The 17,168-nt window shown below is 32.7% G+C and overlaps 1 protein-coding gene across 1 annotated transcript in view; it reads right to left on the bottom strand.

Moving 5' to 3' along the window:
• LOC148624727 (26S proteasome non-ATPase regulatory subunit 1-like) overlaps window positions 1–17,168 on the bottom strand; it is a 153,749-nt gene that overhangs the window by 100,973 nt on the left and 35,608 nt on the right. The window contains exons 19-21 of the mRNA XM_088567584.1: window positions 15,978–16,054; window positions 12,222–12,437; window positions 11,800–11,864 (exon numbers count right to left, since the gene is read on the bottom strand). Of these exons, the coding sequence (XP_088423710.1) occupies window positions 11,800–11,864; window positions 12,222–12,437; window positions 15,978–16,054 (358 nt within the window). The remainder of the gene's footprint in view (window positions 1–11,799; window positions 11,865–12,221; window positions 12,438–15,977; window positions 16,055–17,168) is intronic.

Here is a 17,168-nt window from a genome sequence, read left to right as displayed (position 1 = left end):
GACACTTACATCAACATGATAGTTAGAAAGATGAGGCTTTATACCATTATCAGTAATATTTACTTGGAAATAAATCTCAACAAGAAGGATCTTCGTGAAATTAAACAGGAAACTGTGCAATCTACCTGTGATTCCACCCCTTGTTACCTGACATTGAATAATCTCTGATTTTAAACCAAGCTTGAAGTTCATTCACTTCAAGTTCAAAGCATTTCGACATAGGTATGATCATAAAATGGTTGATTGTTTTAACATTCTTGTAGAATTTGATAAAAAATAAGTAAAAGTGAGTACAGAAAGTGTTATTAAAAGAAGCCAGTTGCATGCTATAAACAAATTAAGTAGAATATTCAGTGTTCATCAATAAAAAATAGCTTCTGGTGAAATTTTCTCACAAAATTATTTTTGCTCTTTGGGTTTTTTTTTTGGATATTTTGTTGTGATGGGATTACCAACCTTCTGTCAATGATTTTTCTTAAAGATTTCTCGCCTGAATATAGCTGAAATATTGCTGCTCGGGTGTTAAACCCCAACAATCAATCAATCTTCAGGATTTCCATTGTGTACTGAATTCATATAGTTTACAGTAAATCTGAGACCGAGCAATTGATGCTCAGAACCTAGCTCAATAGAACTACAGAAGAGTGTACATAGTCTAAATGATTAATTTGACCAGCAAAAATGACTGTATACTTTCAACAGAGTTCAGATAGTACAAGATTAAAGTCATCACTACAGAAGTTTTATGGTCGTCATCCTGAACTTGTGGATCGTTACAATGTATCCATCTACACCATGAAAACTGATTTGTTCAATGTGTCATAGTTTTCCTTTCCCCTTTCGTCTACACCGGACTTGACTTTTTTTTTTAGCAACTTGGCGGGTATTTCTAGAAAAGCAGAGGATGCTTATCCTACAATTGCACCTGGTCCATGCTCCTAATTTTAAGTGGAGTCTGAGTTGCTCATTTACTTTCATTACTTTGTATGTATTATTTCGATTTTTTTAAGTTCTTTGTTGTTTTTGTCTGTTATCCATGTCTGATCTTTGTCATGGAAACCAATTCAAACTCTTCAAGAAATTTGACACTTGTATAAAATACAAGTAGACAAATAGAAATTTGAACATTAAAATTCACAATAAAAGACCATTGTAGTCACTGATAAAGCAGGGAAAGTGGACAGGGAGAGTGGAACACATCAAGGAGTTCAGGAGCCAAGGAGTACAGACAGGGAAAGTGTAAATAAGGGGTTTAAGAATGGGGATTAGGGGACAGGGTAAAAGAGTCAAGTTGGTGAAACACATTCTTTTGTGTTTCAATCAGTCAATCAGGAAGTTTGATTTAAGGAGGAGAGAAGAAAGAACCCCACATTACTCCCCTACAGATCTTGGTTGTCATAGTAGTGTAAGGTAAAAATCATTACAAATGAATAAATCATGGCTTTCAGTTAAATGCATACCCAAAATAAATTAATAGGTGCTATTAAAAATATCAGTCTGTATAAGTAATAACTTGGTAAATTTATTCCATGTTTCTGTAAAAAAAAATGAGAGAATTTTTTACAGGTTTAGTGGATCAGGTGTTTATTTCACTGCCTGATTTCTTTTAAGGAGAACTGGAAATAAGATATTCATCATAAATTACTAACAGAACGGCATACTCTAAAACCTAGTCTGGACTAGACTAAACTGGTATGCCTAGGTTGAATATTTGTTTGACTTGTGTTTATATTTTCATCCCATACTTAGCTAATAACCATATATGAGATAAAAACAGATATGTGAATTTGGGCAAAACTGGAAGTAAACAGTAAAATAAAGAATCAAATTGTAAACATCCAGATTTGTAAAAACAGAAAACTGAAAATCATATCCATTTAATAAGCTGGTTTCTCTACCACAACTTTATCACCAATTTAATCAGCATTATCAAGATTGAGCAAAACAAGGACATAATATGCTAACAGTTTAAGCATAATATTAATACACATGCTACCAATGAAAGCATACAGAATGTATAAGGCTAGATCAGGCCATCAATGTGTGATGAGCCAATATTTTGTGGTAGGCTTCTTGAAAACCAACAAAAAACAAAAATTTGTAAGATAATGATGCAATTTTTGTTCAAACTTTGGTAAACTCATAGTTTTAATTAGTTACATACACTTCTGGCATGCTTTTGAAATTCGATTTCGCAAGAAAATCTAGTGGACTAATATTTTTTTTTTTCAAATAAAAACTAAGGAATGCTAATAAAAGCATTTGGATTAGCACTTAATATATTACCAGAAGGAAAATTCTGATACAATAGAAAAAACTGTTGTTAAGAAATAGTAAGATATAATGTGTACTATAATTATTGCAATGATCTCTTGCATAGCTCATCATTAAGTACAATATCAATACCACAACAACTTCTTACAAATCTAATCCCTAGCTTTAAGAACAAGTCAATCCTATAGATAACAATACACAAATTACATAACTAGATTTACTCAACAAAAGTCATACCACTCTTTAAAATGGTGACAAGGGAAGAACTGACAACAGAAGATTCAAAGTTAAGTTATTACACCATTTGTATTCAACATGTGCCATTACAGCATTTTCATTACCTAACAATTACATAACTAAAGGACCAGATGAAGATGATTGTCTAGACAGGGGAACAGTCTAAGCACAAATAATCACATTCAATTACATAAATAAATCAGGACAGGTCAAAGTCCTCTAAAGGTGTGTCACTTGAGAGTGAAATATTAATGAAACAGCATCATCAACAAATCAGCCATTTTCATTAAAAGGGAGTAATAGCTCAAAGCACCAAGACCTATGTAAACAGATTGTTTTGCTACATCTCCAACAGTAACACTATTAACCTTGTTCATTCACATATTCTCAAAAGTCATGATTATAAGTTAACTTAAATGAGAATCTCATATCTTGACGTCAATGTCATTACTGAGGCCTTTTGTGGACATGTAAATTAGATTTCAGTACAAAGTTTTGAAGTCAACATGAGCAATTTTTAATACCATTGCATTTTGCATCTCCTTATCGATCAATTCAAGGGTTTACTTTGTGAATATTTTTACTATTTTTAATTCCTTCCTTCCTTTATGTATTAAATTGATCATTTCTATAAAAAACTACGACAGACAAATAAATGAACAATTATTGATGAGGATATTACCGCTGATATTATTCAAAAGTACACATTATTATGCAGACTTTTATGCTCAATATGTTTTGTAACCAAAATACTTTTAAGACAAAATACAAAACAAAAACTAATAAACAGCAAAATTGAAAATGAAAATAGTTATTTTCGATAATCAATTGAACTATGTCGAAATTACTTGCAAGCTAATTAAATTAATTATCAAAATTGTTTGATTTCAATTTTCTTGTTACATAATATTGTGCTGTTGTCTACAAGTAATAATGAAACTATTCATTTACAACATTTATCAAAATTTGTGACTTTTAGAGGAAATGGTTTCTTAAATTACCTATTACTCAAGGAAGATAAAGCAGTTATCAAAACTTATATAACATTTTATGGTTTAGAGAGATAGAATAAACAATCACAACAACTGTTGCTGTCTAAATGAAAAACATAGAAATTATAATAAATATCTTTATGAATGAATGACAAGGAAATTTGTTATCATTTCATTCATATGTAGTAAATGTACTTTCATTTTGTGACTCTGGCCATCATTCTCAACGACCAGGCTCATCAATGATTTGATTTCAAATTGTAAATTTTCATTTATTGGTGGAAAGATACATCACAAGAATCCAATCTCCTGTTTTTGTAACAACACCCATCAAGTTGTGTGTATAACATCTTATATGGAATTTTAAATGAGATTACCCAAGAGAAGGAGAAAACATGATGTCATAAAGTAAAACATAACAATACTACCAGAAAGATATCTTAGTTTTAGTCCAGTTTATGTTTTTTTCTCAAGATATAGGCTGAAAACTGCTAAAAACATAATTTTTTGCCTTTCAAGGGCAATAACTCTAACAAGGAGTTATCCAAAAAATTTGATCCCCACAAACTTTTGTAGGCCTTATCATAAGGATCATTTCAGCAACTGACTGACCCCTTTATTCAATTTTTAGTAACAGCAGCCATGTTTTTGACAAAACAAAAAAAAAATCTCCACAGTAGTTCTATGCATGATACACCAAGGAACAATCACACCAAGTTTGGTTCCAATTGGTCAAGTGATATCAGAGGAGAAGATTTTTGAAATAAATAACATTGAAAAAGGGCAATAACTCCATGGCTATACAGAATAAAATGAAAATTTCATCACAGATAGATCTCATCATGCTGAACACGTTCATCCATGTCAGAATTTAGCTAAACCTAATGGTTTTGGAGATATATGTGAAAAACTAATGTCTGACCCCTATGTTCTAATTCAGGGGCTGTTAATTTCTGAAAATTTCAGCATAGGTCCAACTCATAATGCTGAACAATATCACCCTGCCAGAATTTTGCAAAAAGCAACAACTTTTGAGTTATTTGCAAAAAACGACCTTCTGACCCCTATGTTCTATTTTTAGTAACAGGGGCCATGTCTTTTCATGGATCGAAAATCCCAACAACACTTTGGTGTGGAATATCTCAAGGAACAGATAGGCCAACTTTCATCAAATTCTGTAAAATGATTTCTGAGAAGAGGATTTTCAAAGTTGTACATGGGGAAAAATGCAAAAAAAAGCTGTTTCAGGGGCCATAACTCCTACATCAGTAGACAAATCATTTTGAAAAGTTTGGCATAGGTCCATCTCTTGATGCTGAACAATATTACCAACTGCCAGAATTTTGCTAAAGGCAATATTTTTTTAGTTATTTGCAAAAAAATGCCTTCAGACTCCTATGTTCTATATTTAGTAATGCGGCCATGGTTTTTCAAGGATTATAAATCCCAAAAGTCATATTGTGCACAATACTCTAAGGAACAATCATACCAAGTTAACATCCTGTCGGTCAAGTAGTTTTAGAGGATTTTCAAAAATTTGTCCACGATGATGATGACGACAGAAGCCAAGTGATGGCATAAATTCACTTGGCCTTTAGCCAGGTGAGCTTACAATAGGAGATGTAGAAACTTCCAGCATAAAAATCCCTCCAACTGATATATTATATCTATAAAGGATAAATTTAAGACTTCCTGTGGGAATATACATTCATCTATGTAAGAGAGTCACAAATATGTGACAGGACTATTAAAATGAGAGCTTGGTGGTCCCCAGGGAAAATTACAGATTCTGGTTCTGATGAAACTGTCAATGCCATTCAAGAATACTTCTGAGCAAGAAAGGACTTTTTATCTGATGGCATAGTAAACTAGATTATAAAAAGGGAATGAGTCAATAAATTTTTTTCTTATACTTACCACTTAAATACCTTAAAGGGATTTTAGGGTCCAATTGTAGGTGAAATTCAAAATTTTCAGTTTTTAATGTGGTACTCATATTCAATAGGAATATTTACCAGTTGAGAAAGAAGTATAAAATCAAATATATTCCAGACACAAGTTTGTCACTGAAAAAACATGAACTCGACCTTGAGGTGAAAGTTCAAGGTTCTAGACAATTATCCATAATACATTGTCTTCAGGTGATCTACCCACATTCCAAATATTCAAAGCCCAAATCAAAAGACAAAAAAAGTTACAGCCTACACAGGAGTTAGTCAATGAAAAAACAGAATTTGATAGTGTAATCAAATTTCATGGTCTTAGGTCACTATCCATTGTACACCACACATCATTTTCAGGTGATTTACCTCCACCCAAAATAAAATAAACCAATATCCAAAGACAAAACAGTTAAAGCCCCAACAGGAGTTTGTAATGGAAGGACATACAAACAGACAGAGAGATCATTATAGGGTGATTGCTATAATAAAAGAATGAGGTAGTTCTAAAATAAGCTAACAATATCATGGATGTGTCTCCTGAATCTAAGGCATTGTCTTCCCTAGGACAGTGGCCTCATCTCACAGACAGCTTAGTTTTACTATAATTTACTAAACTAATAATTACAGGAAATGACATAAACTATTAAAGACTGCTGTTTCTGTACTTAAAACATCTTTTGTTTATTAATTGGAAAATTGAAGAGCTGCGAGCAATTTTCCCATTCTGCACTTTGTTCCATATTGATCTCTATATCAGGAGATCTCCTAAAGGCAAAATAATTGTGTGCTTAATATATTTTTTAGAACTAATTGGTGCTATATGACTGTTAGCTTTACAGCAAAAGGGAATTAAGGTTCTTTCTTTGAACCACTGGCTTCCATAGGTAACTGTCATACTGATTATGCACAATGAAATGTAGAATTTTTTGGGTATAGAGTAGAATAATTTATTTATGGTAACCACTTTTCATAGTTCAATGAAATTATAACAATTGCAGAGTTTAGAACCCCCATTTCTCTTACCCATGGCAAGTGAAATTCATCCCAGGCAAAGTTACATTAGTCAGTTATGTTGCAAGAAAGTTAATTTTCATGCTGTGGTTTCTTGTGGGAAGCATAAAATTTCTAAAATTGTAAAGCAATGATTGTGTAGTTATAAAATGTAGACTTTATAATGAATCAATCTCTGAGATAAATATTTTGAAAAAAGTAATAGATTTTTAATTGATTCTTTACAAGAGTGTTGAGAAAATTGAGACTTTTGCACAAGTGAAGCACAGTGGAACAACTGAAAAGACAATGAAGTTATATTACTTTTAGTGTTAAAAATCTCAGACTTCCATTAGGAATGAGTGTATATACTTATTTCTTGTATAAAATGCTGCATTTTATCAGCAATTTGTCTATAGACAGAGAGAATATCTCCACCATTTCCCACAACAATCATTGCAATGTTACATAGCAAAATCATAAATCACCTTTGAGGTCTTCTCAGTCTTTGTTTTGATTGGATTATACAATGACCTTGTCTTGTCTTACATGGGTCATCTTAACTCATGTACAACAATTTACCAATGACACAAGACAATACATAGATATGGTTATTATCATTATCAGTATAAATCAGTCCAGGAAAGATATTGGGTTAAAATTCTACGAGTTTCATTTCATATTTCAATGCACCTCATGAAAATTTCTTTCTACATGGGTCTTTTAATAGGCTTTATATGTAAGCCTTGGGTTGAATCTCAATCATCTGATGCCAGTACAATTTCAGAACTCCAATATACTTATTAGTACCTGTATTTCAAATTTTAAATCCCAGATATATTAACTTTTTTTATCTTGTAATTTTGAGCATTAGCATGAAGTTATATCAAATATATTTACATTTCATAAGGACTTTTATACACTTACTTTTTCTACCAGTCCTCCTTTTCACACAAGTACTACAACTTGATAATGGTTCATAAGGATATCAACACATCTAAAGACTTCAAATGTTAAGAATGTAATACAGAAAGCCACTGGCATATAACTATAACTGTATGTTGCTCATGTACATATGTAGTGTACAAATGTAGTGTACAGGTATACAAGTTTAAAAAATACCCAAACTTAATACCATAATAATTATAAATAAATAAAAGAATCATTTACAATTTTCTTCATGTGGCAATACAGAGCTGCACTAAGTTGTATCCCTACAGGCATTCATCAAGTAGACAGACTGTCATCCACATGCAATCTAACTGCATTTAAAATGCTATAACCATCCACTTGCCATTAATAAATTGACAAATTCTATGGGGAAACTGTCAAGTAGCAATTCCAAGAAAGGAAAAACATTGAATAATTGCAGCTATGATTGGGTTCAAAGATTATCAAATGTAAAACAAAAATATGCTTAGCAGACATGACAAGAGTGGCGCCTTCAAAGCTTCGTGACGCAGAGATACATCAAATGTAACTCAAGAACAAAACAGCCATTGATATGGTATTCAATAAAGCAAAAGATACAAATAAGGAGATTGGGTTGCCAAAAGATCCATTTTTCTTTGAAAGTCAGTTATTATCTAATCAATAAATAAAATTGATCCCAATATAGTTTAAAGACACAAGTACACTGTGAAATACATGTATAGAATTCCCTTCTAAATGCTAGTCCATACCTTAAACTAAATGTACATCCCCAAATTCATAACTACCAATAAGTGTACATAGTTGAAAGGAGAACACGACGTAGTATGCATACTCCAACTCAACCATTTCAGTCAAAGCTGGGGAAGGGAGTCAGAGTACATGTCATCCCACAAAAGCAATATACCAAATATCTAAGCATTCCTCTTCATAGAAACTGAAAAATCAGTTATGAAAGTTTCCACAATTTAACATCAGAAAAATTATTAAGTCGATCTGTGAACAGGAAGTAGACAAGCATGGAGCCTGAAAAGGGGGGACATAGTAGAAGTCACCTTGCAAAGCAATATACCAAATATCTAAGCATTCCCTCGAATAAAGGATAAGAAATCTGTTATAAAAAGTGTTACGAATGGACTGAAGGACTTACAACGTGATTGCAATATAGCTTCTACTCTTAAGAGTGGGGCATAAAAAAGAATAAAGAAATGAAATCACCATAGCAAAGACACTCAAAGTAATGAGACTTTGTTAAAAACAACAAGGTCAGATAATAATAATAATAAAATAAAAATGATAGCTTATTTATTTATCATTTATAGTTTAGATATTATAAAAATCTAATGACTTTTAAAAGGGTGCCACCATAAAAACTCCATTAACTTTATTTTCTTTAAGCAGTAAAGAGTTTACAATATCTCATTAGCAGCAGTGTTCTGTTGTGGATGTCAAAATCTGTCAACAAAAGTCTTTAAACACTGGTGTCAGCCAGTGGTCAGAGTCCTAATGTTCGTTTCAGAATCTATGACATGTATTAAGCCGAAGTTCTTTCATTCTCCCTTAGATTTCTGTTATTGTAGACAGCACAGCATGATAATCACTACTGTAATTAGCAATAATTAAATAACACTGGCTACTGATAAACAACTAATGTATACTATAGGTTTGTAAACCCAGAAGGCTTGACAATGAAATGACAAGATGACAATTCTTAGAAAACTCAATTACTTGGTGAAATTTGGTGCATATAATCCTAAATATGAGTCATAACTGACAATAATACAGGTGAATTCCATGTCTTCCAAAAAATTACAAATTATACACTGTTAATCAAAAAAAACAAAAAAAAACAGTTTTGCTGAAACTGTCAATCTCCTGTCTTTCATTAAATTTGAAAATGAAAAATCAGGCGCACTAAAAAGCCTTTCCAATTAACAAACCAGAAAAGTGCTTCTTTCAGACCCTAATGCCATAATTCCTCAAGTATTAGCCCCCAATATCAACCCCTAAAATTAATATAAACCAGGGGTAAAGATTAACTTTTTGAGGCCACTAGCCACCTGGGCTACTTAAGTATAAAATCAATTTGCCCAGAAAAAAAGTTAGTAGCCCAGACTTTTTCTGACAAAATTTTGGTACGTAAAAATACTTGTTTGAGGGTATGAACCATTTGTTCATTGTTAAAGACCCTCATGCAACATCAAGATGCAGAACAGGAATAAAAGCTCTGTTCCTTGATAATTTTCAGTGTATGGTGTGATTTGTTGTCATACACATTCACTCATTCACTACATAGTCTCCCTATTTATATGCATCATGAAAACTCTAAAATGTGCAGTTGGAAGTTAAAAATGTGCTTTGGATAATATATCTCTTTCAGTGAATTAAAATTATACAACCAATTCATATAAATTCAAAACTTTAATACATAAAACAGTAGACTGTTTGAATATCCTAGAGATTAATTTTTATTCAGATTCTGAACAAATTAATCTCTAGAATATTCAAACAATCTTGCAAAAACAGAATCCTTTTCTAAATCGCTATCACACTCTGACATGTCTGATTAACTTCATCAATACTGTAATGTTTCCAACTTGTCTGTAAATAGTTTTGTATAGCATATATTTTATATATGTTATGTGTCTCTGTACCAAATATGTGGTTTTTGAGAATAAAGATTATTGTTGACTCATAATCGCTTTCATCCTAGCTTCTCACTCACCTCTACCTTTATTCCTGATTCTCTCCTACCTCTACCTCTATCTCTTCTTCTATCTGACTCTCTCCTGCTGCCTCATTTTCTCCTTCTTCCTGTCCCCCTTCCTCATTCTCAGTAGCCAACTCTTCAGACTTAACCTCTTCCCTTATCATCATTAATGACAATAGGCTTAGCAGGTGCTAAAGACAGGTTTTTAACTGATTTATTTTTTATTAATATTCTTTTTGGTATGTCTTTCTCTTGGCTGTGGTGTTGGTTTCTTGGGTTTTTTTAACCCCAGAAATAAAATTCCACATTTTTCGAAATTCCGGATGCGGAAATTAATAAACAATTCTAAATAAGAAACTGACATCGGTTAGGAACCGTATTACTAGAACTGGTTACCGATAAAAATTTAACTAAGGACGCTATGTTTCCGATCGAATGATAACCAGTTACAACTCCGACCACAACTTTTGTTTACAATAATTTTTTTGCAATTTGCCAGCTGGGCTATTAAAATAGAAAAAATGGCACATTTCTGGTCGGCATTGGCGAGTGGGCGACCGTTAATCTATTTCCCTGTAAACCTTCTTTTTATAAAGATTAACTAACAAATATGCCTACAGATGACACAATGACATGGATGATGACAGTGCCTTACCATTATATAACCACAATTTTTTCACAGTCATATAAAAATTGGCCTACCAGAAGTTTTAATAGATTGAAGTTGCCATGTTGTTTGATTGACCAAGAATCAAAAGTGGAATGTTTAAAAAGGCTTCACAAAACACCCTTCCTGCCAAGTTTGGTAGAATTAGTCAATGGGGTTTTAATTCAGGAAATAAAAAAGGTTAGAATTGTATAGAAACCAAATGACAGGCAATGGATTGTGTACCCAAAGTAAAGGCATTATTCACTGGTACCAATGATCCAGGTGAGCTAAGAAGGTTGTGGTGGGAATTCTAGAGATTTTGGAGATTGAAATCACAATTAATTCATAAAAGTGTCTATTTTTTTTAAAGTGCAGTCAAACATCGGTATCTTGAACTCCAAGGGGCCATTGATATTTGTTTGAGTTATCGGGAGTTCGAGAAATTGAAGTTAGTAAATTTCCGGATTTTTTTCGTTGCCAATCCGAGTTCAACTTATTCGTTAGAAATTACTTACTTCCTACAAAGTATTGTTAGGTCTTGGATATTTTCCAGTCACTTTCAGAAGGTTATGTTGATTTGCTGACATTAAAAATGCTGTGTTTGCTCTTAAAAAAATTCAGAGTTCGAGTTCCCTCATCAATAATTTGTTGACATTAAATTTTCTTTTATGCTTTCATCATGCCAATTTTGGTACAATCAGTACTATGTTAGATTAAAACTACCTAATTAGTGATCATAACTTAAATATTACCTGTAAGTAACTAAAATGACACTGAATAATGATAGTTTTTCAGTTTTTCACACTTTTTATTATCCAAGCTGACAAAATGGCTGACAAGTTCCAGTTAGCGGAGGGTTATATTCTAAGATTTATTACTGAGTGGACCAACTAGTTAGTTCAAGTGTTCGAGAATTTGAAGTTTGAGAAATCCAAGGTTATTTATGTTGATTATATAGGAGAAAAGTTTGGTACTTTGAGTTGTGTTCGAAAAATCCCGGGTATGCGAGCCATCCAAGTTTGAACGAGTGAAGTTCGACTGAATATTACCTCTATGAAAGAGGGGGAAACTTACCTGAACAGGAGGAATCCAAGGGATGTAACTGCTATTCTTCTTACATCATCATTTACATCACTGACCTGTTCAAATATCAAGCACGACTTATCAAAACCAAATTCTCACCTCAAAACTCAGAGACAAATTAAGACTGTCTGAACTCTTGCAAAAAGACAATGACAACATTTTGCCTTCATTTGTTGGAAAATTTGTATGAGTAACAATATATGAAATGCCAGATCTCCTACACTTAAAATGAAGTACATAACCACTTTACAACAAAGATATTTTTAGTTATTGCCCTGAAAGTACATGCACTAAAATTGAAGTTTAGAATCTTTCCAATGGTGTTCTATAATTGCTCAATGGAAATCGACTTAAATAAGACAAATAATTAATGAGAACTGCCTCAAGACTATAGCTTATCTGTATCCACTTACAGCTACATGCAGAAGTTTCCTGATGGCTTGGTTATTAGCTGAACCACAGTATGCCATGGCAACCGTGAACATACCAGACCATCTTAAAATGGGATCTTTATCACGTGTAAGGGTATCAATTAAAGCATCTGCCTCTTCTAGCCTTTCATACATAGTCAAAGATATTCCAACTGCCAACCCACGTAAAATTTTCTCATGCTGGGTTTCCTTAGCATACTGAAAAAAGAAAATGAAATCAGTAAAACGACAATGCTCATATTTTTGGGGCACTTGTTGATGTTATTTTGAGGTATCAAAATATATTCTACAATAAGATTGGCCATGGTGACACCAAACACATTTTGTGCTCAGTAAATTGACCCATTGAAATGTATTACCCACAATTTTAATCTCAGGTCTGTAAGTACATGCATATTCAAAATTCATAAAATCAATTGCATCATGGTGTTTTCAGAAACAGTGAAGATGTAAATCATCGAACTTGATCAGAGAAAAAGACTGAGATCTTTCAAAGACAACTAAGAGTGGGAATCAGTGTGAAGGACAGAGATCTTTCTGAGACAACCAATTACAGGAATCAGTGTGAAGGACTAAGATATCGAAGAGACAACCAATGATGAATGATAGGAATTAGTGTGAAAGACAGATATCTGAGACAATCAATAATAGGAATCAAAGTGAAGGACAGAGATCTCCGAGACAAACAATGATAAGAATCAGTGTGAATGACAGATATCTCTCTGAGACAACCAATGATAGGAACCAGTGTGAAGGACTGATACCTTAGACACAACCAAAGATGGGAATCAAGAGTGACTTACTGAGATATCTAAGAGACAACCAATGATATGAATCAGTGTGAAGGACAAAGATCTCAGAGACAACCAAGGATGGAAATCAGAGTGAAGGACAGAGATCTAAGAGAAAACCAAGGATGGGAATCAAGGGTAAAGTACTGAGATATTTAAGACAACCAAGGATGGGAAACAGAGTGAAGGTCAGAGATCTCTCAAAGACAACCAAGGATGGGAATCAAGAGTGAAGTACTGGGGATATCTAAGAGACAACCAAAAATGGGAGTCAAAGAAAAGGATAGAGATCTCCAAGAGACATTGAAGGATAGGAACCAGAGTGCAGGACAGAGATCTCTAAGAGACATTGAAGGATAGAAATCAGAGTGCAGGACAGAGATCTCTCAGAGACAACCAAGAATGGGAGAGTGAAGGACAAAGATCTCAGAGACAACCAATGATTGGAATCAGAGTGAAGGTCAGATCTCTCAGAGACAACCAATGATGGAATCAGAGTGAAGGTCAGAGATCTCTCAAAGACAACCAAAGATGGGAACCAGAGTGAAGGACAAAGATCTCAGAGACAATCTAGGATGGGAATCAGAGTGAAGGACGGCAATCTCAGACACAACCAATGATGGGAATCAGTGTGAAGGACAGTGATCTCTCAAAGACAACCAAGGATAGGAGTCAGAGTGAAGGACAGAGATCTTTCAGAGACAACCAAGGATGGGAAGTCCCCAGAGAGAAAGCTTGGAGAACCACTGTATTTTTTCTAGCGGGTTCATGAGATTTTTTAATTTCCTCCTTCCCAACCATCTTATATTCTTCACACTTGGACGAGAAGCAATGACAACCAATTTTTAAACATTCCAAACCTTGAAGATTGCAGACTTCTACAAAATCATTTAATCAATTTAGAGTATGTTTTCAGTATTTCTGTAACAAGTGTTTCAATACATTAGTGGAGGTTTTATTTTCACTCACAGAACTCTCTAGAAAAGACTTTGTTGTAGGATTTAGACATGGATTCAAATTCTATGAAAGAATTAATATTTATTATCTTTCACAGAATTCAGTTTTTCTGCATCACATAAAGTATTGAATCATATAATGCTATACTTGAGCATAACCTGGAAATGTATAGAAGTCAAAATCCAAATCAACTTAGGCAAAAAAAATAAATAAAATGTTTATTTCGTACTCCCCAACCTATTCTCCTTTTTGTCCCTAACATTTTATGACCATTTTTACTCAAGCACTGTTAAAGTCTAGATTGCTTCCCATTTAACTATATGTTAAATATTTTCAAAAAATATTTTAATTTTCCTTCCTAGCTACCCTATTTCTTTCTTGACTATTATTTTTTTTGCCTTATGAAAGTAAGTGTTCAATTGATATTCATAAATAACTTTCAATCATCTGACATGCACTTTTTGCATGTCAAATTAAATATGTGATTTCTTGGAGAGTTGCAATTTGTCACACTTAGGCAAAATCTAATAACTTGATTCTAAAGATAATAAAGCCCATGTGTAATATGGAGAATGATTTTCTGAATAATTGTTTTACATCCTAGGGCAGATTTCTCATGCATATCAGGATGAGAATATGTTTTCCTATCAAATAGACTCTGCTTTGTCCTAGTCTGACATATTGAGCCAGGTATGTGCTAACTCACAGAAGGAACAGCATGCATATAGACTTGTGATCCCAGTCAACACTTCGACACAGTATCCTAATTCAGAAATATGCCACCTGGTTGGTATGACAATGATAGGAACAAGTGTGACACAGCCAGAAATTAAATTAACAACCCCAAATACCACTAGACCTCTCAGACTGTTTTTTTTTTAATCTTTAGTACATATTAGGCTGGTTGAATTGTGAGTAGATGTTTTCATAACTATCTTTATATAATTATTATTTGTTTCTATTAGAAGGAAAGGCAACTTGTACAAATTTCATAATTTGTTTTCTTATACTAATTTGTTTAGTTGTTCCATTTTTAAATTTTGATATCAATGTTTTATTTTATTTATTTTTTTTAATAAGTGGATACCATTATAAGAAGCTCTAAAATAAAATTTGATCATAATTAATACTTTAAGCATGAAAATGCCATTTCATGATGTTAAGGCTCTTAAAACTACAATAGGAACCTGAGATCTGATATGGTGTGGGCAATATTTGCAAATTAAGTATTAATACAGTACAATGACAATAAAAAAACACTCTGATACATTCAAAACATAAGGTACAACATGATATAGAATTTCAAGACTGCTGTATTGTTTACATGTATCAGACATGACTGGAACAACAATTAATCACCTTTTATTTAATTTATTTATCTATTTAAGCAACACATTGATCGTTTGCTCCTTAAATAATTATCTACTGAAATTGAACTATCAATTTACTCTTTTTAAATTAAAAGATTTGTAAACAAATGAAGGCCTAACAGCAGACAATGGCATTAAAAAGATACCAAATCACATGCTATCCACCTCTTCCCATCAAGGATTGGTCAACTGAATTAAAAGCTATTTCTAGCTCTCAGTTACTACAGTATATTGAACAACTAGAGAAGCCAGATAAATTTATGAGAAGTTATTTTTAAATCGGTTATTTTGCACATGAGACACAGAAATAAATATAAGTAAACAACTTCAGTTTATCTAAGGACTGAATTAGTGCTTATAAGGAATCTAAGAAAATGGATGTATAAATTAAAAATCCGAGGGCAAAGGAAATTGACAAAATTGAGAGTAAATATCTTAAAATAAAGTATTGTTACAATATAAAATACTATTTTTAATCAATTAAAGTGAAAATTCTGTCAATTGACCTAAATAGGGGGAAAATCAATAAAACTCTTCAGGGAGGGTGAAAAAATTGGGTCTGGAGGGGATGGGAATCTCAAATATTTTTTTTTATTTTGGTGTTAATTAAATCTACTTACAGCAAGCATATCTTCTATAGCACTGGCATGCTTTGTACCTAACATAACCAAACCCATGGCCAGCCCTGCTGCTTCACCTGAAAGAAGAACGAAAGAACATAGTCCACACACTTACATACTCCAAAAGTGTAATAATCGTTTATATAATTTTTTAAGAATTATATATTCAGTAAAAAAGAAAGGATGTATCTCATAAATTCAGAGCTGTGAAAAACCTTTAAAAACAAAAAAAGCTGTAACTTATGTGCTTTAGAAAGAAGATCCTTAAATGTAAGAAAGGCTCATACAAATTTCAGTAGAAGATGTATGACCAGTATGCATTCAAATCAAAAGTTAATGCATTAGATTTTCATAATTTGTCTGATGGTTGAAGAATTGAGTTCATAAACAGCTGGGCTTAGTACATGATTTGTTCACCCCTCCCTCCAACACATACAAAAATAAAAAAAATTCACTTAAAAGTTAAATGAGTTATCCTACATTGTATGAATGGACCTCAGTAAGGTAGGAGTGGTTCATGCTACTTTATCACTTTAGATTTTCAACATTCAAGCCTCAGCAAGCATGATAAAATGTAAACTGAGCAATCAAGAGTAGGAAAATAACATTAACCAATTCTATCCAAATAAGAATCTTCTACCATAAAGATTGTAGAAAATTGAAATATATGAAATAGTGTGAAACAGCTAAAGTATAATCGATGTGGTTAAATAATTGCATAAAACAGAGCATTTCTATATCATTATTAACAAAATCTTTATACTGGTGTTTGCCAGAACTAACTTATGATGGAGATCTTTCAAATGTAACACTGAACTAGTTTGGAAATCAATTACTTTTCAATTCAATTATACACACTCTATTGCTTAAAGCAAGCAAACAAATTGTTTTTTAACCTATTTAGAGCTAAGGCTATAATATTAATTTTTAAGTGACATCTCAAATGCAAATGTCAAGGTTACTTTAGTTCCTTTATTTAGCCCAAGGAGAGATCTGACGTTACTGTACTTACAGGAAGGAATATTTCAGGTGTATTGAGGCCTAAATCAGTTGTCAACATATTTTTTTTATTTCACATGCTCACAAGAATTCATGGTGACTCCTCATCACATTTTTTTTTATCTCAAAATGCCCACGTATAACGGTATTGCTATGGGTATATTAATGCAACCTAAATTTGCACCTTTCCAG

Source organism: Perna viridis, chromosome 2 (genome assembly GCF_037379345.1).
Source record: "Perna viridis isolate PV_CMFRI_1.1 ecotype Kerala chromosome 2, ASM3737934v1, whole genome shotgun sequence".
Taxonomy (NCBI): Eukaryota; Metazoa; Mollusca; class Bivalvia; order Mytilida; family Mytilidae; genus Perna; species Perna viridis.
The sequence above is the reverse complement of the archived record's forward strand: the minus strand, read 5'-3'. Positions and strand labels throughout refer to the sequence as shown.